Source organism: Orbicella franksi, chromosome 2, assembly GCF_964199315.1.
Source record: "Orbicella franksi chromosome 2, jaOrbFran1.1, whole genome shotgun sequence".
In the NCBI taxonomy this organism is placed as follows: Eukaryota; Metazoa; Cnidaria; class Anthozoa; order Scleractinia; family Merulinidae; genus Orbicella; species Orbicella franksi.
In genome coordinates this window covers 38,126,506-38,147,065 of record NC_138146.1, presented here as the reverse complement: position 1 = coordinate 38,147,065, position 20,560 = coordinate 38,126,506, and the positions used below count along the sequence as shown (strand labels likewise).

The 20,560-nt window shown below is 37.7% G+C and overlaps 2 protein-coding genes across 2 annotated transcripts; both read left to right on the top strand.

Moving 5' to 3' along the window:
• Positions 1-237: 237 nt before the first annotated feature.
• LOC145479770 (uncharacterized) lies at positions 238-9,531 on the top strand. The gene is made up of 6 exons (XM_081458216.1): positions 238-1,440; positions 1,788-2,440; positions 4,093-4,561; positions 5,261-5,383; positions 6,037-6,297; positions 6,780-9,531. Exons 2-6 carry the CDS (start codon positions 1,806-1,808, stop codon positions 7,287-7,289), a joined length of 1,998 nt encoding a protein of 665 aa, XP_081314342.1. The 5' UTR covers positions 238-1,440; positions 1,788-1,805; the 3' UTR covers positions 7,290-9,531.
• Positions 9,532-9,592: 61 nt separating this feature from the next.
• On the top strand, positions 9,593-20,560 carry LOC145479779 (heat shock factor 2-binding protein-like). Its single transcript, XM_081458228.1, has 12 exons — positions 9,593-9,842; positions 10,526-10,618; positions 13,542-13,596; positions 13,987-14,123; positions 14,540-14,557; positions 15,365-15,496; positions 16,932-17,218; positions 17,532-17,605; positions 18,301-18,337; positions 19,096-19,153; positions 19,410-19,457; positions 20,477-20,560. Exons 1-12 carry the CDS (start codon positions 9,798-9,800, stop codon positions 20,534-20,536), a joined length of 1,044 nt encoding a protein of 347 aa, XP_081314354.1. The 5' UTR covers positions 9,593-9,797; the 3' UTR covers positions 20,537-20,560.

Below are 20,560 nucleotides of genomic sequence, written 5' to 3'. Positions count from 1 at the left end.
TTGACACGCAAAGGAACGTGAACAGTATTTAAAGAGATTCTTAAGTATTATTTCACCGGAGGTACGTTGACCACTTTCGAAAATGAGCGTGAAGCTATGGTTGTTTTTACGGCAAAATAGTTATCAAAGACCTGGTATTTCAAATAATTATAATTTCTTTAGTTTTATATCATTAAAATTTTTAAAAGATAGGATCAGCTCACGTCCTACGATTAACATCCAGTGTAGAGGGATGATCCGAATACGGATCACTGATCGAGAACACTCGGATCATGGTCCTCTATCGGAAATGCTAGAGAAAAGCCGGAGAACCCGGAAGAATATTAGAACTCTCGGAACAACCATCAACAAATTCTGAAAATTCAACCCACATAGGAGAGGAGTGCGCTCACCATGCTCCCCATGCATTTTCTTTTCTTGTTTGCAGTTGTTGCTTTTCGTTTCGTGTTCAGAGAAAAGGACTAGGCAGGATCGATGCTAAAAAGGGGCTGACCCACCGGGCATGGCCCCCCCGTCATAAATAAAAAACACAACCATGAAAAAGCAAGTGCTGTGACATAGAGGAAGCAAATAAAAATAAGTTGTTTTGAATCAGGGTAATGATTGAATAAAGTGTCAGGGACTATCTCATCGGCAGGGCAAACAGTTACCCATAACAAAAATTGTAAACCAGCAACCTCGTTCCCAGGCATCACCCCGGGAGCGAGGTTGATAAAAACCACCCGCATTCGTTATCGTGCGTGCTAGCCATGTCACGAAATGCTGAGCATAACGTGACCGACTCCAAGCTATGTAGACAAGTTGAAAATACAACTTTCAGTCATTACTTCACCTAGAATTCTGAAATTTAGGAATGGGGCATGAAAACAAGCAGCTGATACGTAAAATGCAAAATTACAAACTTGCGAGGCGCGATACCGTTCATTAAACTTTCTTTGTCTAGGTTAATCTTGTAGATAAAGAAATAACATTATCTTCTCACTAGGAAACAAAACAATCGGCCAGTAAATGTTTTGGTATCACCATGGTGATTTCAAATCTATTTGATTTGATAAGCCAGCTAAGAGTAAATATTGCTTCATGAAAACTAAAAATGTGGGAAAATCGAAATTCGGTAATAGTTTTGACGACCGAAATCGGTTTAAATGCCGTGAAATTGCTGAACAAAAAAAATTTGCATGGTCCCTCAAAGGGTTATTGTTCCTCAACAAGTCAGCTACTGGTTGGCGCAAAACTGTTGTGTTGTTACTATGGCAACGAATTTCTAAATAAGCACACGTTCGCCATCTTGTCTTTTACAAATCTCGTCCTGTATGTTGTCTCTATACGTTGTTGATCTTTCATCAAAGGTTGAAGTTGTGTTTTCGGAAAAATAATCCGCCTACAATTTATGCAGACCTTATTTTGTGTTAAAATTTCACTCCACTAAGCAGGCGGAGGGTGAGTGAACGATCGTGATTTTGTTTGATCCAATGAATCATGGTTCGTCTTCTTCGTACAATAATTGATAGTGACACGTTAAGGATTCCGTAACTGATCATAAACATGAGACTTGGTGATTGTTTTCTTTTAAGAATTAGGCTCTTTTGGTGATAATATTGAATTTTCTTTCATCACGGAATCGAGCGCCAAAACTAATAAGACTTCCAGTGGAGCGGTCAGCTCCTTCGACGTTTTACAAGAGAGCTTGCGTTGCTGATTCCTACAGTGTCGTACAGTTATTAGTTGAAGAATAACGAATACTTCTAAAAGAGTAAATAATCGCAAGTGACTCTTTGTTTTTTCAGGAATTGAACCGAAATCAAATGGGCTGCGGATCATCACAACCGGTGGCAGCTGAGCAAAATGCTGTCCGAAATGGAGACGTTAAAAGAGAATCACCTCCGCCGCAACCACTGCAGCAAAATGAACAACAGAATCAACAACAACAACAGGAGATTCGACAAGAAAGCCCCCCGCTAAAGAGAAGGGACTCAGCCAAGTCTAAGAGCAGCGACAGCTCGAGCAGTAGCAGCAGGTCTAGCAGTGCTAAATCAAAGAAGAGTCGCCCAGAAACTGCTCCAGGAGGGAACACGCCAGTTCAAGTCGAACCTGTTCCAAGCGAGCCTGTAAAAGCCGATGTGCAAAATACAGAAGCTCCTGAATCGAACAACAACAAAGACAGCGAAGAACCAGCCGTCGAAGAAGTGGTAAAGGTAGAGGAAACTCCCGATGAAACGACAACACAAGGTGCAGTCGTTGCTACTGAAGATCAAGAACACGAAAAACCGAATTTCAGCGAGGATGTTCTTAAAGAATTTGTGGAAGTGGAAAATCAAGTAAAAGGCTTAGAGGAAAAGGGTGCCGAAAACGGCTATCAAATAAAACACGCCAGGCTAGTCGAATTGCATAAGAATCTTGGCGAGTGCAATGACAAAGTGCAAAAACTCAAAGCCCAAACGTGAGTATTGAAAGAAATCAATATAGTTATTGTTTATTTTTTTTTATAATATAGATAGGACCCTGTGCGCGTTCTGATTGGTCAAAAACCCATGTCTTACCAGAGTGTATGATGTAGATAGGAACCTGCATGTGCTGTGATTGGTCAAAAACCCAGTTTAATCAGAGTATAAAACATAGAAAAAGCATGTTTTATTGTTTCTTGCCACATTACCTAGATATCATCAAGCAAATGAAGAAGCCTAAGCAGTGTATTACATTGTAATAAAATACGCCGGACATTTGGGAACACTCGAGAAATGTAGAAAACACTCGCCTGCGGCTCATGTTTTGTTCTCAATTGCCCATCGTGTTTTATCACAGTGTAATACACGTCTTAGGCTTCTTTATTTATTAAGTAAAATTGATATCCTAATGGTACCTTTTAATGTACGGTTGTATCAAATGATGGGATATGCTATTAATACTTGTAATAATTAAATTATTTATGTATGGTATTTATTTTACCATATCTACATGTATAACAAAATTCTTGATTGTGATTGGTTCTCAGTAATCCTATTAGTCACGTAATTGCACATGATCATGTGAGTGTCAAAATATTTACTCAAGTACAACTACAGTACTTTCTTTGTGATTTGACACCAGCAATTGGACACCTATGCCATTTGCATGTCATTTACGTGTGCTGAGACTTCTAACATTTTTATCTACCAGCCCTTCTTGGAACATCTTATTTTTTCTCTCAAAAGAAGTTCTTAAAACCTTTTTAATCTCAAAATTCAGCATTAATATGATTAATACTTAGTAAGTATTAAATTGGTTCTTGTGTTATACAAATTCAGAGCTTAAGGATAATTGACTGATCATAAGTTCAAGTTATTAAACCTTGCATTGTGCACTCACCGAATTTGATAATTATTTCCCTGATAACTCACTGATTTGTCAATTATCCACTTGATCCAGTTACTTTTAATTTCTAATACTGAAGTTATGAATGGTTCAGGGTACCCTCAGGATGCCATGTATTTATTTTCCTTACATGGTTTCTTTTTTTGGTCAATTTTTTGCTAGCTTTGTAAATGTGGTGCTGTGTTAAATTATGTGACCAGCGCAAAAAGTCTCTCAACTGGATTACTACTACTTTGGTAACTATTAACAACAAATAACACCAAGCCAAATGAAATCTGAGAGTCTAGATTTTAAACCACAAGGCTGATTGGCTTACTTGAGTCACAACCAAATACAGCCGTGAGGATTTTTTAATCTAACAGGAAAGATATGTTGTGGTGAAATAATTGGCAGCTTGACATGGGTCAGGTTGGTTTAAAATATTCTTGATGATGGAAAAGTGCCCAGTAACAGTTGAAGAATGTACTAGCTCTCTTTTGGCCTGACAAATTTCTGGGCTACAGCCAAATTTGCCTTTTACCTACAGTACTAAATTTGGGGCTAAGGTGTAAGCATTCAAGAACAGCTAGCTCTTTTTATTATGTCTTGATTTGTTATATATGTACACATCATTATAGGCAACCTGTAAATTTTCGCAGGCTGTAAGGGAAGACTGACTGTAAGTAGAGAAGCATGCATTTTAAAACCAGAAATTTCATTGAGAACTAATATAATTTACTTGTCTGATTTCTTTTTCCTTAGTGCCAAAGAATATCAGGATGTTGTAGACATCAATTCAGCATACAATTTACGATCATTCTTTGTTGGTCAAGACCAGATCGATGCCGAAGTTGCAAAAGAGCAGCAAGAATATCTAGATGCATTGAATAAACAGGAAATTGCTGAACAGGAACTTGAAAGCATGAAACAACAGTACAAGAAACTGTATGATGAAGTTTTAATTGCCAAGAAAGATCAAGAAGAATTGAACAACTTGCGGCTGAAAGAAGAAGAGCTGTTGGGTCGCATATTCAATGATTCGTATGGTAGTGACAAGGAATGGAAATTGGAGATGGAACTTGATCTGTTGGGTCAAAGGAAAGAGAGAATCAATGCTGCACATATCCGTTGGCGAGCTGCCCATGTCTACCTTGATCATGCCACAAGGCAGCTGAGCTGGAGTGCACGTCGCTGGGCTCAGATTGCAACCCATCGTGTGACAACTCTGGTGGTAAGTTTTGGATATACTTTAATGCACTGCACTCTATTGCTTTGTTGACATCTTAATTTTATCCATATTGATTAACAACCAGACTGAGAGGTTGAGTTTTCTATGAGCAGAGTTGACCATTGGTCATAGAAAATGAGGGTGACAAAGAGTTGTTTTTAATATCGGTGGACACAGTAAAGGATTGCAGTCCAAAACATACAGTTTTATAAAATTATGTATAAATTATCAGGCTAAAAAATCATGACTCAGGCAAATAAATATGAAAAAGGAGAATAAAGATGAAACAACTGTACATACATGTATTCATGAACATGTACATTATGTGTGCATGTACATGTATAATTATACATTGTAAACATCATCATCATCATCATCATCATCATAATAACCATGGTTCTTTTATAGCGCATATTAACATGTGGATATATGTTCACATGCGCTTTGCAAAATTATTTGCCAGTATAAAAACATGTCAGCTATGGACAAAAGAATCAGCAACAAATAAATGAAAGACACTTAGTGAGATAAAGTGGCAATCCTCGTACATGTACATACATGTATATATAGAAAATATCCAATTGAATTTTTAAAAATTTTAAAATAGTGAGAATTATTATTATAGTTCTGTAACTTAAAGTGCTGTTTTCTGTCATTTTGCAAGTATGATAATTTGTATACCTTACCCTTATTTTTTGACAGGTTAAATATCAAATGGTTGCAGAAACTAGAAATCACCTTATTGCAGCAGCACAAAACATCAGCAGTGCTCATGGTAACCTGAAACCAGTAAATGTTCCATACTGCACTCATGAGGACTTGCAGGTTAGTTTTCATCAGTTTTGTTATCAATACATGTAAATAAATGAGACTTTTCAATTAATATTTTGTGAAGTAGTGAAGATAATCCTCTCAAAATTGCAAAACTTGACAGAATTTTGAAAATTAATGTGGGTTATAAGTTATGTGAATCCTTAATTTCTCAAGCTTTCATTAAAAATAGTATTGAGTTGACTAGGCATCGCTCTATCGTGTGTGACAGTGGTAGCACCTTGGTTGGTAAGGACTGCTCCTGTTGAGAGCAGCATCTGTAGAGGCTCGCAATCTGATCCTTTGGTGACAGTCTCTTCTGCAGGTGTTGCATAAGACTGGCATTGCATTATTATTATGAGACCTTGTATTATTAACTGAGAAAATTATGAACATTCCTAGGTATGAATTTGCACTGCTGCACACATTAAGAATTAATGATGAGTATTTATTGGCCTGCTCTCAGCCATTTATCACAGTGAAGTAATTTTCATAATATAACTAATAAAACAATGGGTAATTTACATTTGGAAAATATTATTCGCTTGGCGAAGTTACATTCATCACCTCACTTACTGTATATATGTACTGCCCTGTGTGCCCATCAGTCAATGTAATGTCCAACTGATAAATGTAACATTCTTTGTTGTTGTTTGTCTTGGTACTAGGCTTTACAGGCGACTATTAGCACAATCTTCAATGATGTCAACATACCAGCAAACTACCAGAAGTCTTATTACTTATTTGCATCAATGTTCTCCAAAAGTTCTCACCTTCTTCAATGGGTGGATCGTGTTGTGGCTGAGACCATCTCCAAAGACTTGGCAAATGTGAAGCAAGAGTTTAATGACAAATATTATGAACTGAAGGAGGAACGCATGAATTTGATTAAAAGTAAGGTCAAGGAGAAACTTGGAGTTGAACTGGAGGTATGTACTTGCAAGAAGGTTGTGTTTTTGTTGTTTGTTTCCTTTTAAGTGACACATGAAATGCAACAGTAAATCTTGTATGATAACACAAAATCGTGGGTTACCGGTGCTTGGTAATGCTGTTTAACACAGTTGTTAATTGTAACCTACATAAGATATGACTCAATTGAATCTTCAAACAGTGTTGATCAGTGCCTGAAATTTAGGCATGATTGTGATATCTAAATTTTATTGCGACAATTCTTAAGTACAGTGGCTGAAAACTTGTTCAAATAACTACTTGCAACAATCATTAAATTTTTTGAGTGTGATTTCTTTGGAAACACAAAAATGTTATTAATTGTAAAATAAGCTACTGTATGAGGTACTCCGTTAGGAGAATGACAACATGATAGAACGATCAAGATATCTTCTACCAAGAGTGCACCTGCTTCTATGGATTTTTTTTCTTAATTATGTAATCATGTTGTTTGTTTCTGTAGCTGGATGTAAAGAGAGATGAACTTGCAGCAGACGACAATCCCTCTGCAGCGGAAGCAGATATTGCCAAACCTGGAGAAGTTGCCAAGGAAGAAGGTGATGACCAAGCCCCAGAACCAGAAGATAAAGAAGGGGTACCGACAGAAGCCCCACCCTCTGGAGATGTGGAGGCCCCTCCTGAGGGAGAGCAGCCCCCTGGTGAGGCAGAAGCTGGAGCCGATACTGCTGCTGCCCCCAAACCGGCAGCTTTGTCTGAACTTGCCCCTCCTCCTTCTCAAGAAGATCTGTTTGGTAACATTGATCAACTCAAGAAACAACATGAAGAGGAACTGGCAGAGTTTGAAAAGGCGCAAGAATTGAATAAGGCCCGTGTGGATCAAGGATTGCAGGAGAAGCTGAGAGCTCGAAGAAGCAGGAGGCGGAAGATACAGGCACAAGAAGCTGAGGCTAATGCACTATCAGGAGGAGAAAGTAATAATGAGCCCCCACCCCCCTCAGAAATGGGATTGTAAGCAATGTTTACTTAAGTCATGCACAATAACAGCCTTTCAGCCAACCAAATTGACAAACAGATTCAATTTACTCAAGCATCGTGTTGATCTTGTAAACTAAGTGTTTTGCTTTTGCTTTTGTTATTCCTAAAAGTGACAAGAGACTTCATCATTCATGGTCATTATATTTGAAATCCAGTTAATCGTAGCCGCTGATGTTTTTAAGGATTTTTTTGAAAAGTAAACATATCACGTGGTCTACATGTATGTGGTTTTGATGTTGGCCGTGCAAATTTTCTGCGACCGTCCAGTTGACGTCAGGTTTGGTTACCGATTATTGTGATAGCTGACTCGTCAATACCTGAAGTACATGTACCGTAGTTTTTCTGAAAAACAGTTTTTTACTGTCTTTTTATTTCCAAAAATATTTTTATCAATATCGAGACTGATTTTATCCCAATATATTCTGCCTGTTCACCTAAACTTGGACTTCACACAGAAGCTCATAAGCACGTTTTGTTCGCATGCTACCCTGATCCTACAATCTTGTAAATTCGTTTCAAGATAACGGTACTTTAAGTAAGACTTGAAGGTTAACATGAGAAATTTCATGTGTACAGTATAATCCTGTCTAAACAACGGGAAAGGAAATTTATGGCGTTTGATTATTTTTTCCCTCATTTTGTCTCGGCAAGTTAGAGTTTATCAAAGTTATTCTATAGCAAGAGGAAGAAAACTTTATTTTTTATGGAAAGAGATCGATGTTGCCGTAAATTATCCAGTTAATTTTGGGACGTTCTCATTTGACTTACGAGTGAAATGTCATATTTGTATACGAGTCTTAAAATCATAACTAAGTCCCGTTGACTGCATTGTTTGCAATGGTGCAGTGTTAAGGCTACTTATGTGTGACGGTGTGTTAATTTAATATCACCATAACCTTGTAAATAATCACTACTAGTATTTATTGCGATAGACTTTGTAAAATAGATTTTACGCGTAGCCATTTCCTGTTGTTTATAATATTTGGCTTTAGTTTTTACAACACAAGTGAATAGTGCTTTTTACGTCATCTGATTAGTTAACTCGGAGGCGATAAGCAAAGTACCATTCACCAACACTTTGTGGATAATTGTTAGTTATGTATTCATACGAAAGGCGTGTCGCGTACAGACGCCACTAACGCTTTAGGCGTCTTAAAGTCGTCTAGTGTGGAAACGGGGCGCAGAAATTTAAAGGGCGATAAGAGAGTATCAACGGTAAAAAACTTGTTATCCCCATCTAGGTCTTACTCCCAAGGTATTCTCTCTCAAGTTCCTGTCAGACATTGTACCCAGTTCTTCCGGGGAAATGTTCCGTGCGTTGCGTGGATCTTTCCGTGGGAGATGAAAATGCCATAAAACCGCTTGAGTTACCCATGTGTACAGAATCCGCATCAGAATCCGATTCCGGGAGTGATCACAAAAATAACATAAGAGGGATTGTCTTGGGAAAAAATACACAACGGTTCACTTTACTTTGTACGAAACGAGTCTGATTTCTAGTTTCTAGGGAGACTTAGGGGTGCCGGCCGAGCAATGGCCGGTCTATTAATGCGTTCCGCTTTTACACTAGATGTCTAGATCATCTGAGACAACGTGCTCGTTTGACGTTATGCATTATGTGGTTGCGAAACTCCAGACTTATTTCTCTGTTCGTCGCCGACTCCTGCGCTGAACAGCTCTGTTGTACTCTTGCCGTGATTATCGTACGTGTTAATATGCAAGGTGTTGTAAGTAAATAACATTCATACACTCACGAGAATGTAGAATTTCATGTTGAGATATCATTGTAAAGTATGTGCAATACAGTTGGGAAAAAAGGGTTTACTATGTCGTTTGTTGTTATTGGTACCTTGGGTTGGGCCAAGTATTATAGTATACCCCGGGTGTCAGAGGCTTTTCACTGGGAACGTGGTTTCCGATTTCTGTCTGATGGGGCTCCATTTCGGTCCGATTGTGAGCTCCGAGGGAGGGAGAGTGGCTGAAAAAAAGACAGAGGTCTTAATTACCAACTGCCATGAGTGTTTTATGACACGAATCGTGTTACCCGTAGCAAAAACAGGGCCTCAGTATCTCCCCAGCCACGGGTTCTGGAAGAAGCGCTCAACGTCGTATTGTATTACTGCGCCTTTCAATAACATGCGAACTCTAACATTCAAAGCTCAACCGACAAATGCGTTTTTCACTACCGTCAATCAAATGTTCGGTGGCTCTTCTCAGCTTCCCACCACTGTCTGAGCTGTGCTTTACGATTTGATTACCACGCATTCGGCAATAGTCGGAAGCTGGGAGGAGCCGTCGAACGTTTGATTGACGGTAGCGAAAAACGCATTTGTCGGTTGAGCTTTGAATTTTACAGCCCGCATGTTGTTGAAAGGCGCAGTAACATGCTCAAAAATGAGAGATTGCCAACCGTTTATCGACGGGCGGCCTTTTCACCCACCAGCTCGCTGAGTAGGCCTGGAACGAGAAATGAAAAGAAACCAAAATGGCGGTAAACGGAATTGCAAGGGTTTCTCGAGATCTCCAAGTGGTATGCTATTTTATATTGCTTACCTTATGGATTTGCGATTAAATAATTAACCGAAAGCTGGAAAGATTATTTAGGAGATGTATCCCACTTTCTGTACGAGTTTTCAGGCATTTTCAAGAGGTTTTTTTGTGACAGTAAAGTTTCAGTTCTGCTGGCGTCATTTCTTGAATTTCGAGCAATGGGTTTTCGAGAACTTATTGTGTAGTTTAAATCTCATATACATAGAGTCATATCTAGCCTTCGCACTCTGTAATTTACAGTTCAAGGGTTGAGCTTTATTTCGTGTAATACCCTTTGAAGTGATGGTAAGGTTGATGTCTGTACATGTCGGAGCTGAGCAAATAAAGCTTTAAGCTTGTGTCGTTCAAATTTTGGTAAAGTGTATGCACCCAAGTTGAAAATTGTATCAAGGCTATTAAGCTCTTAGTTAATACTGGAAAAAAGTGGATAAGATTTTTTATATCTGGGCAAACAGTTTTAGAATTTCAGACTTTAGAATTAGGATGCCTATTTAGAAACTTGCTGAGGTTGTAGAGACTGAAGTTTTAGGGTGATACTTTTTGTAAAAAATGTCTTTCTATTTTCCAGTGTAATTAGGAAGAAAAACAATTATTTCATTGGTAACTTGTCAAATAAATTAAAGTTATTTCATAATCTTCTTTCTTCATTGTTGTTATTTTCAGGCTGACCGAAACCTGGCATTTGTTAAAGTCTCAAGAGCCGATGTTGACCAACTTGTTACTGAAATCATGCAAGTGAAAGAATTTCTACCAAAAGTAATTTTCATTTATTTTGTTTTGATATATAGTATTGTTTGTTCTTGAACAAATCCACTGGACTGGAAGCAAATTTTCAAATTATTTGTACACCAAAAGCTTTCTACAGTACTTTAATATTGAAAATGTCAAAATCATGTGGATGAATAAATATACTGTGGCAGAAATTCTTTAGACTAGGTGAAGTTTTAGGAAACTTTCCTGATTACCTATTTAGTGGGTCACATCAGGGCTCAAAGTTTATTTTTGGCTTTGGGAGCACTTGTGCGACCAGGTGTTAATTTTTAGGTGCACTGCTGAAATTTTAGGCCCAGAGTTAAAAATTTTAGGTGCACAGCTTCAAATACTTGGAACACCTACTCGAAAAAAATACTTAACGCTCCAAAAAGAGCGATTCAGGCTTCATGTTGCAATATGGGCCTATTCTAGCAGTATTGAACACAACGAAAACAAATAAAAGAATCAGGATATTTCACACAAGGGTTATGCTTAGATATTAACTACCGACGTCGCTCCGTTGAGTATCCTTACTATCCAATTGCTTGTTGTTTGCCTCCCTTTGAAATTCTGTTCAGGAAGATTCTTGATTTATTCAACATCTGGGTATTCATGAGAACTAGCACGAACTTTGCTCATTTGGCTACTGCTTTCAAGCCACAGAACTCGTGGACCGGCCCGTTCCGAAAATGCTGGACATTTTTGTGTGTCAGACAAGCGAAAACAAAGCTTTCTTTACAAAACACAGCATTCTGTAACAGTTTTCTGCGAAGAACGAGCACACGATTTAATTCTCATCCCCAGCTTTCACACTTTCCGCTAGATCATCGATTGTGCAAGAATTAAGCATGTGCTTCATTCCCTCATTTGCATGTGTCAGCGGAGTTGTTTACAACACAGAACGTGGGGAAGAAATGAACGTTCGAGTTCGGAGAATCCACTGGGAAATTGGGCTTAAAGATGACAAGTAGAACACACACTGATGAAAGGAAAATGGTTACATGCAACTTTATTATTTGGTGCCTGGTTGTGTTATATCTATGTTTATATGATATTTATCAATCTGAGTATGTTAGTATGGTCAGGTGAGTAAGCACTAGAGAAGTCGCACTGTACTTTGGCTTTGAAGGCGCGTTGGTGCGACCACACATGATTTTTTAGGCGCACAGCCAAAAATCCAGTCACATATGCAACCAGTTGGTCGTTAACTTTGAGCCCTGCCCATGTGGCAGCAGAACAACAAACTGCTAATTAAGGTAAAGGCTGGTTTCTACTAGTGCATAATTAAACAAGTAATTTGCTTAATTATGTACTTGAAGAAGCATATGGAGGTGTAGTAACATGTTAATAACTAGCACCATATGTTAGAAAACATTTGTTTATTTGTGTTAACAACAACAGTAAAAATCTCTATTTTCTTGATATTAAAATTACATGTTATTTGGCCTGAGGATAGCAAGTGCTAATCTAGATGGGCCAGTAATCACTTATGTATATAACTAGATTAATTTATTAAATAATTAATTAATCAATGTTACTAATTTCCTTATGCTCACACACCAGTGAAAACCATTTTTAAACTTGTCACCCTGGAACGTGGCCTAGCCAGTGATGTTCTGCATATTTTGTCTTTTTGTAGTCAATGTTTACAGCAAGCAAAGTACTTCTATAATTATGGACTTCTATGAATATTGTGATCTAGTTTAGGAGATAATTTGCATCTTTTAGATTTTCAGATGTTCAGCTGTATGTAGTCTCATCTTTTATGCTGTGTGCTGATAGTACAGTAGTTTTCCTTTGTTAGATTTATAATTACACAAAGAAAAAACTGTTTCTTTAAAAGTACAAGCTATTTATGCACTGATCAATTCAAAGCTTCAACATCCTGGCAACCCCTCCGGTATTTGAACTTTTTAAGATTGGCCCATTCAAATGCCCACCCCACCGGGCCAAAATTGCATTCAAATGCCCTACCCAAGTGCTGGGTAGCGTATTTAAATTGAAGGATTCTTTGTGTGATCAATGAATGTTATAAAAATTAGCAAAGTCACATATTTACAGGCTAGGGTTTGGTGCTGCTGTTGGGTTTTTCACTTGCAAGCATCATTCCACAGAGTGAAAAATTTATGATACTAGGCGCATTTAGCAACTGCAATACCTTCGAGTGAATTATATTCAAATTGTTTGAGAGAGGTTGTTGTACATTTTACAGGTTTTGTTCATTCACTTTTCAATAGCAGTTCATGCTCTGCAGACAACAACTATTTTATGAAAAAGGCAATTGATCAAAGACCGTGGCTTTCTACACGTTGACCAGCAATTGATTTGACTCAATTCAAGCTTTAAAACCTAATAATCGCACAACTCAAATACACTCTAGTTTTAAACATACCTTCCAAAATGCTGCAAAGCTTTTGCAGCCATCAGCTTGTCAGCCATTCGCTAACAAAAGCGATTTGTTTTCTTTTAAACTTCTTTATACTTTATACCTGGAACAACCATATGTATTCTGTTGGAAAGGCTTGACACTTCTGCTTCAAATTCCCCACCCCACCCAGGCAAGGTTCAAATCCCCCACCCCCAAGAAGGCTGTGTTAAACTCCAGGGAGCCATGGACGGTAGTCACATGCCCGTGGTTTGCCCAGTGAGGTCGGAGGATGTTGAGGCTTTAAAATTTAAATGATCAGCGCATTAGTATGTAGCCATATCTTTTATGGCTTTATATCTTTGATGCCAGTGTTCAATATATTTTTTCCTAAATCAAAGGTTACAGTGACAGATTTAACACAAAGTAAATTCAAAAAGCCTGCAGTGTTCCAAAGTTAAGTAGAAACCATTCAGAACACTATCCCACAGAGGACTACTCACACTGGCTTGCCAAGCACATACCCTTGGTTAATACACGTAATATACATTTTTTCACAAGGTATTAAACGCCGATCTGCTGGGTGTGTATAGCAAGCTAGATCATTGTGAGCAAGGTAGGATTGCAAAAAGATGTACAGCAATTAACATGTGAGCTTGTGCCAGCAGCAAAATCAGTGTTTTCAAAATAAGCCGACAGCTGATGATGCAGGTCACCAACCACTCCTTGCAAGCATTTGTAGTGGGTACATTTTGTATATTTCAAAAGATTACATTGTATTAATGTAAAATTTTGTTTCACCAACATAATCATGATCTGATATTTGAGAGAAAATAACTTAACATGTAAAAAAAATTAAAAGTGTAGGCTATATATTGTATATATATACCTTTCAAACTTCAAGGCAAGAACAATTTTTGCAGGCATTTGGCAGTTGTCAACCTACACCAAGGTAGAGTTATGGTAGATTACAATTTCTGAATCAACTCAATTATTAACCAATCAGAACTTGAGATATCTGAAGCAGAGAACAAGAAGCTGAGAAAGGAGTTAGAACAGATGAAAACACAATATGACTCAGACATGGAAGTACTGAAGAAAAGATATGATAGTCTTCTTGAGGACTGTAAAAGATACAGGGAGGTAGGTTGATGTTTGCTTTTACAGCAAAGATATTTCCTGTCTTTCAGGTATTTGGTAGTATAGAGTTTTAATTTTAAGTTGTGTTGTAGTGACTGTGTTGTAATAAACATGTTTAATTGTTTGAGTTGATCCACTCTGTAAAGTGCTCTTCATTACAAAGGCAACAAAAATGTCTACAAATTTATTTACTACAAAAAACCTGTTGTCAAATCCTGTGGCAGTTTAACAAGTATCTACATAGTACCAGAATTATTAAACAAAAAATGTGTTTCTATCAAGTTAATTAGAAACACAAGTGGAAGTTTTTTAGTAATTGTTAGTGAATGAGAAATTTTGCCAAAGAGGTATGTGCTGTGGTTGAGTGTTGAATTTGCTATTCATAGTAATTACTTTTCTTTGCAACTTCTTTGTTGCAGGAAAAGTATGGACTCAAGGTAACAGCTTTTAAAGATTTATTGATTTGTTAGACTGATTCTGTAATCTCTTACGTGCATATCGCTGAACCCTCAATAACTGAACAATGCACTTGCAGTTCCAGAAAACATGCAAACCCGCACCAAGGAAGATGAACAGAAAATCCCAGGGGGTGGGTGGTTTCGAAAGCCAAATTTTTTAAAGGAAAGTATGAAGCTAAATCAGAATTTCCAGGGGGTGAGGGGGGTTAAATTGCAAAAGCCTTCTAAGGGAGGGGCATGGTATTAAATGGATGTTTTCTGGAACAACACAATCTACATTGACTGTAATAAAAAGAAAAGGTGACTGTAGTATATATTACAGAAAAACCGATCATTCCTCTTTATACCTAGCAGTGTGTTGTATGAATGTTGTTCTTGAGATGCCTTGTAGACAAAGCAAAAGGCGTTGTAACTAAGAAGTTGCCTAGAAAGAGAAACAAGGATTATACAGGCTTCCACAAATTTTGAACTTTGAGGTCGATTTTTACTGCCAATTTAAGTGAAACCGTTGTCTTTGTTTAGTTCAGTTATGAAGATTAGAGCAAGCACCCAAGGATGTAACTACAACCAGCTATCACATTGCCAAATTATTCCTATAGAATTTTTATAAAATTTACACAATTAAATTAACAGTGTAATGATAGTTGAAAGCAACGCTATTACTTATTTTCTAAGATAACAAAAACAGGAAAGTAGAGGGGCTTGTTGGAAGTCATAACCCTAACAATGAATGATTTCACTGTAACATCTGTAAGTAACTTCTCTTTTGATCTCATTCTTCCATAGTGTCAGTTGTCAGAGCTCAGCCAACAGATGGGAGATCAGTCTGAATACTGTTCCTCCATGGGTGCAGCTGTGTGTACTTTGTTATGGAGAGTGTCTCGTCAACAGGACTCTGTGACATCCCTGCTGGGAGGGGTGTGTAAATGTTTGGTTCTTAAAATTCTCATTGTGCGCGGAAGCGCCCATAGCCTAATTATTCAGCACATAAACACTGGGTCTCCAAGTTAGAGTTTGAAATACGACCCCCAAGCTTTTGATCAAAAGGCAGTAAGCTTTAGGTATAACAGCGCTATATATGGCTGGATAATGAGTTTAACCCCATGTTTAATGAACACAAAGCCCTTTTAAACAGTTGGAGACAACACCTGATCTACAAAACCAGTCTTGACCAAAATGAACATTCGAGAAAATGCATTTGGTTTTCAGCATTTTGTGAAAGAAATAGAGTAGTTACCAGAGTCTAACAGTTAAAGTTATTTCAAAAAATGTTGATTGCTGAGATATCAATCTGTCAACTTTGACACCCAACTAAAGGAAAGTTATCCATGGTGCAGATTTAGGAGTTGTAGACTTGTTGAGGTACAGGTTTTAAAAAGCATTTTTTCGTTTTTGTTTCGTTTATTGATAAAACAGTTAGTCAATTTTTTTTTTTGAGAAAAGAAAACTTGAAAATATTTGCATTCAGTGGAGTAGGAAGATGTTAGCAATTTACGTTGAAGTGGTACTATGACGAAAATCGCATCTTTCGTAACGAAGCCATTTTAAAACATAAACAAGTAGCCTGCATGAGAAGAAAACTGCTGTTTACTATTTTCAAATATCTCTTTTCGTTCCTGAGATATTCAAGTTTTTAAAATATGCAAATTAGCAAAGTGATGACGTCATACACTCAACCAAATTTTCATCAGATATGATGAAAAAAGATATCTCAGCCAATTTGTATCAGAAATGTCTGATTCTTTGCTGAAAGATTCTACTAAATTTGCTCCGCAATTCGAGCATAACAGTTTTGTTACCATGGAAACATACTGGGTTCCAGACCTCCTCAATATTAAAGGCATTTCTGGCCACCTTTGCCATTCCATTTTTATATTTGCAAATGGTGCCTCATATGCACGATCCAGCAAGCATATAAATATGTTAGCTCGAGTTTGTGGCCACGTTTAACGTTTTTCGAGCTGAAAATAACTAACATATTGAAATCAAGTGGGTGGGGACTGGAAAAGAGTGAGTTGCCATGAGAACAGAACTTTTTATAGCCATAGGTGTGTTTTCTGTAGAACTATTAGCCTACCAAGTTTCAATGGTCTGCGTTGCAAATTGGTAAAGATAGCTTTATTTATATACTTGATATGATATTGGGTTGAGTGTATGACATCATCAGTCATCTCATTTGCATATTTTACACATTTTTCAAACTTAAATATCTCCGGAACTAGTGCAGATATTTGCAAACGGTAGACGGCGTTTTTATTCCTTCGTGGAATTCTATGTGATGTACCTAAAAAATCAAGGGGTAAAAATTTGATCATAGTACCACTTTAAACTGAGGGAAATGTTATGTTTACAGAATAAAGCTGAAGAGTTTCTACAGATCACTGCACGGACAGTGGAGAGTTATTTTGATAGTTTCGGTGAAGAAGACGAGAAAGAAACATCGGAGGAATTCCAGTTTGTTCTGGCGCTCACTGGAACCATTACAAATATGGCAGCAGCTACTCAAGGCCGAGACTTTCTGGTAACTAAAGACAGTGGACGTGTGTTGATTGACACGTTTATTACAGTACTGAGTGTCTCTGCTGTGGGGAAAAATGTCAAGATGAGGAACTTGATACTCATGGCTTTATATAACATAAGGTAAGAAGCCATTTGTATAGCTATTATGGCCTTCTTATTGGTAAGTCTGTGTGGAACATTTCGGGTGGTATCTCGAGGAAGATGAATTGAACCTGAACGCGTGGACAGAAACGTCTCGGAAGCCGTATGAGAAGAAACTGCCGCATATGAGCTACAATTAATAGCTATGTGGTTATCTCTGGTCTCTTCTTTCTTCCCTTAGTCATGCATTAATAAAACCCACGCATTTATAACTGAATGTGAAAACGATGTTAGAGCTTTATCAGTTAGCCACAGAAAATGGTTTCGTTACAAGTGTGAATTTTGTTTTCAGCATCAATTTGTCTGGTCTTCAATATATCATTAAGAAGCAAGGAATACTGGACAACCTCATGCAAGTAATTCGAGGTAAATGGTTGATCAGGTTTATATTTTGTCGTGCAGATTAAATTGGTATTCAAACGAGGCTAGGTTTCTAAACGAACTAAGCTTATGTTCACATCATAGCCGGCGAATACGTCGCCTCTCCGATTAGCAGCGGTGATTGATTGAAAGCGCCTGCATAGCCAGATTCTCGTGTTTTTGATCCACAGTCTTGTTTCTCGGAATCGTTTGCAGTGAGTCCCGTTGTTGTGTATTTCTTCCTGCCTTGGAGTCTGAATTCGGTGAAGCCTCAATCTTGGATTTCCAAAAAGGCTCCACACGTCTGGGCGAGTTTAGGATTTTACCATTTGTCTCCTTTAACTTTTACCTTATTTTTATGTAATTTCACTGAAACATTTCCTACTGCAAAGTTGCTTGATTCTAGAGAAACTTTTTGTTATCAATAAAAGGTAAGACGAGACTGAACAATTAATTTTGCCTGTGATAAAAAGCACTGATAACAAAAGCACTCTCGTTTTTAAGTTCTCTGTTCGCACACTCGGGATGAACACTTCCTTGGAATTTGATCTTGCTACAATCTTCAAGACTGTTTTAACTTTCAAGAAATGCTCTAAAGCCAGTGAGAGTTGAAAACGTGATCTGTAGGAAATGTATGTTGCATTATTTTACGTCAAGTAGCAATTGGTTCCATTCATTTTTTACCGTTTTTGTTTATACAGAGGAAAGCGATTCAGAGCTAAGACTCAATGCTGCGAGGTAAAGTAACGTTTCTGTTATGTTTGTCTTTGCCCTTTCTTTGCTATATACCGTGAATCTTTATTGATGATCACTAGGACTTGTGCATAACCTCTAATATTAATTTTACAATAACTGTCTAATTTCTCGCACGCTGATTGGCTCATTCAGTAAGAGTACAGACGGATAAAATTTTAATTTATGCAAGCTTTCAAGTTCAACTTTCAGCTGTCAAACTGTCAACTTTTTAACCAATGGGATTTTATGGACTTTTTAAGCAGCCAATCAGAAAGCGAGAAAAGCTATTAACAATGTTTGCGTCATTTTGAATAAAATTCACTCATCTTTGTTTACGGCAAGTTTACGGCGTCTTTTCCCCTCACTTATTCCTGGCATTTGACCATTTCAGTTTGGGGTCTTGTTACTGTAAAAAACAAATTGACATCAGCTTTTAATGCGTCTGTCCGCTTATTGATGATGAATTTCGTCATAACGTTGTCAAAGTTTACTGCGGAACCACGTGCCTGCGGCTCATGGTTCCACAGCCACTTTGACAATGTTATGACGTAATTTATCATCAATAAGAGAACAGACGCATAAAAACTGACGTCAATTTGTTAAATTGTTATAGTGTTATTTTATTGTGCTGACTGGATGGACGGAAAAAGATCGATCGCCTCAAGTCCTGCATCCCGAAGGGACTAGAAATGCTTGTTGCCGCTTTTTGGTATGGAAAGCCAAGCTAAAGAGACTTAGCATAGCATTATTTTCCTCTACAGATTGTTGCAGTCTGTTGTAATGGAACCGAGCAGTTTGACAAGCGACGCACTTGACTCAGTGAGTGAAGCTTTACTTTTAATTGATATAATTTTTTATTATTTGATATGGCTGTCCAAAGAATCAATAAGATAAGAAGCTTGTTTACCTTCACGTATTACGCCTGAACGTCACTAGAAGTGCGCCTCCCAATCATTATTAAGCCGTAAGCCATAGAACTCTATCCATCTAGATCGTCATCACCTTTCATGTACAATAGTTGTTTGTTTGCTTAGTTTTCATTTTTTTAAGATGTTTTTTTCTGTTTTCTCACTAGATATCTTTGCCAGTACTTCAGAACCTTAGTAGAAGCGCTAAAGGAGAGGTAGGTTTTGGTCATAATAAGCACTGATACAAATAAAACCCTCACGAAAGTACACTGTGGAAAGAGACTTGAAACTCTTTCTTTTTTTTTGTGGCTGGTATTTAGTTTCACCGCCGCGCCGGCAATTCATAGTTTTTAGTGTTGTTTTCGCATCACTTTTTTTCGCAACATGTTTACTTAATAAATAAACTGTACAATGTAGATTGTAGTCGTCCCCCGTACATGCAAAATGACATGACACATTTTTGAGTTCAATTCGTTTCCTGTTACAGACATAAAATCACGGTCTCAAGGTGTCTCTTACGAAGGGTACCTTTAAGAGCAAACAAACCCATTGGCAGCAATGCCTTGAGACAGAACTCAGGAAAACGTACATTTACATCCCTTTTATGTGTACTCGGTACAGAAAGATCTGGAATTCCCTTCCCGTTACAATCACTTCTTTGTCGAGTTTTCAAAAAGAACTGCTAAAGCTTTAGTAAAATAATTACTGAATTGGCAAAGCCGCACACTGTAGCGCTATCTATGTAATCATATTGTTACGTACGAGGTGGCCTCAACTATGAAAGCGTAGTGGTTTCTAGAGGTCACCTCGCCATGCATTCAAATATTTAACAATTATTCACCGAAGTGGAGGTAAATAATTGTTTTAGTATATACCACACAAGCTGAATAATTAGCGGACCAAAACTTTTTTTTTTAATGTGTGACAAGCGGTCGGAATTTTTTAAATCTCTCGCGGCGGCTGCCCGGAGGGGAATAGTACTTGGTAATCACCTCCGAGTTAATAAGTCAGACCGCGCGAAAAGCACTATTCACTTGTGTGGTATATACTAATTATAAATAATTACTGCATTAGGTAAAAAGGCAAATAAACAGAATGAATGAATAAGACCCAAAGAACTCAACCCCGGTATGTTTGTTTTCTCACATGGCAGCATCCATGGTGGTACTGGCGGTATTAGTATGTTTTGTAGATTTACTTCACAACAGTTTGTTTGTTTTTTGTTCCTTTCCAGTTACGTGATATACTACATGAAGCGCTGTCCGACCTACAGTCATACCACACTGACTTCTAGCCATACTGCGCTCTTACTGGTCAT

What these genes read in the sequence shown, in the direction of transcription:
- LOC145479770 (XM_081458216.1), top strand. Translation starts at nt 1,806, where the DNA reads ATGGGCTGCGGATCATCACAACCGGTGGCAGCTGAGCAAAATGCTGTC. An exon ending in ATCGTGTGACAACTCTGGTG is followed by an intron (nt 4,562 to 5,260) that starts GTAAGTTTTGGA and finishes ATTTTTTGACAG; the next exon opens with GTTAAATATCAAATGGTTGC. An exon ending in AACTTGGAGTTGAACTGGAG is followed by an intron (nt 6,298 to 6,779) that starts GTATGTACTTGC and finishes TTGTTTCTGTAG; the next exon opens with CTGGATGTAAAGAGAGATGA.
- LOC145479779 (XM_081458228.1), top strand. Translation starts at nt 9,798, where the DNA reads ATGGCGGTAAACGGAATTGCAAGGGTTTCTCGAGATCTCCAAGTG. An exon ending in TGAAAGAATTTCTACCAAAA is followed by an intron (nt 10,619 to 13,541) that starts GTAATTTTCATT and finishes TTTTTTCACAAG; the next exon opens with GTATTAAACGCCGATCTGCT. An exon ending in CAAGCGACGCACTTGACTCA is followed by an intron (nt 19,154 to 19,409) that starts GTGAGTGAAGCT and finishes TTTTCTCACTAG; the next exon opens with ATATCTTTGCCAGTACTTCA.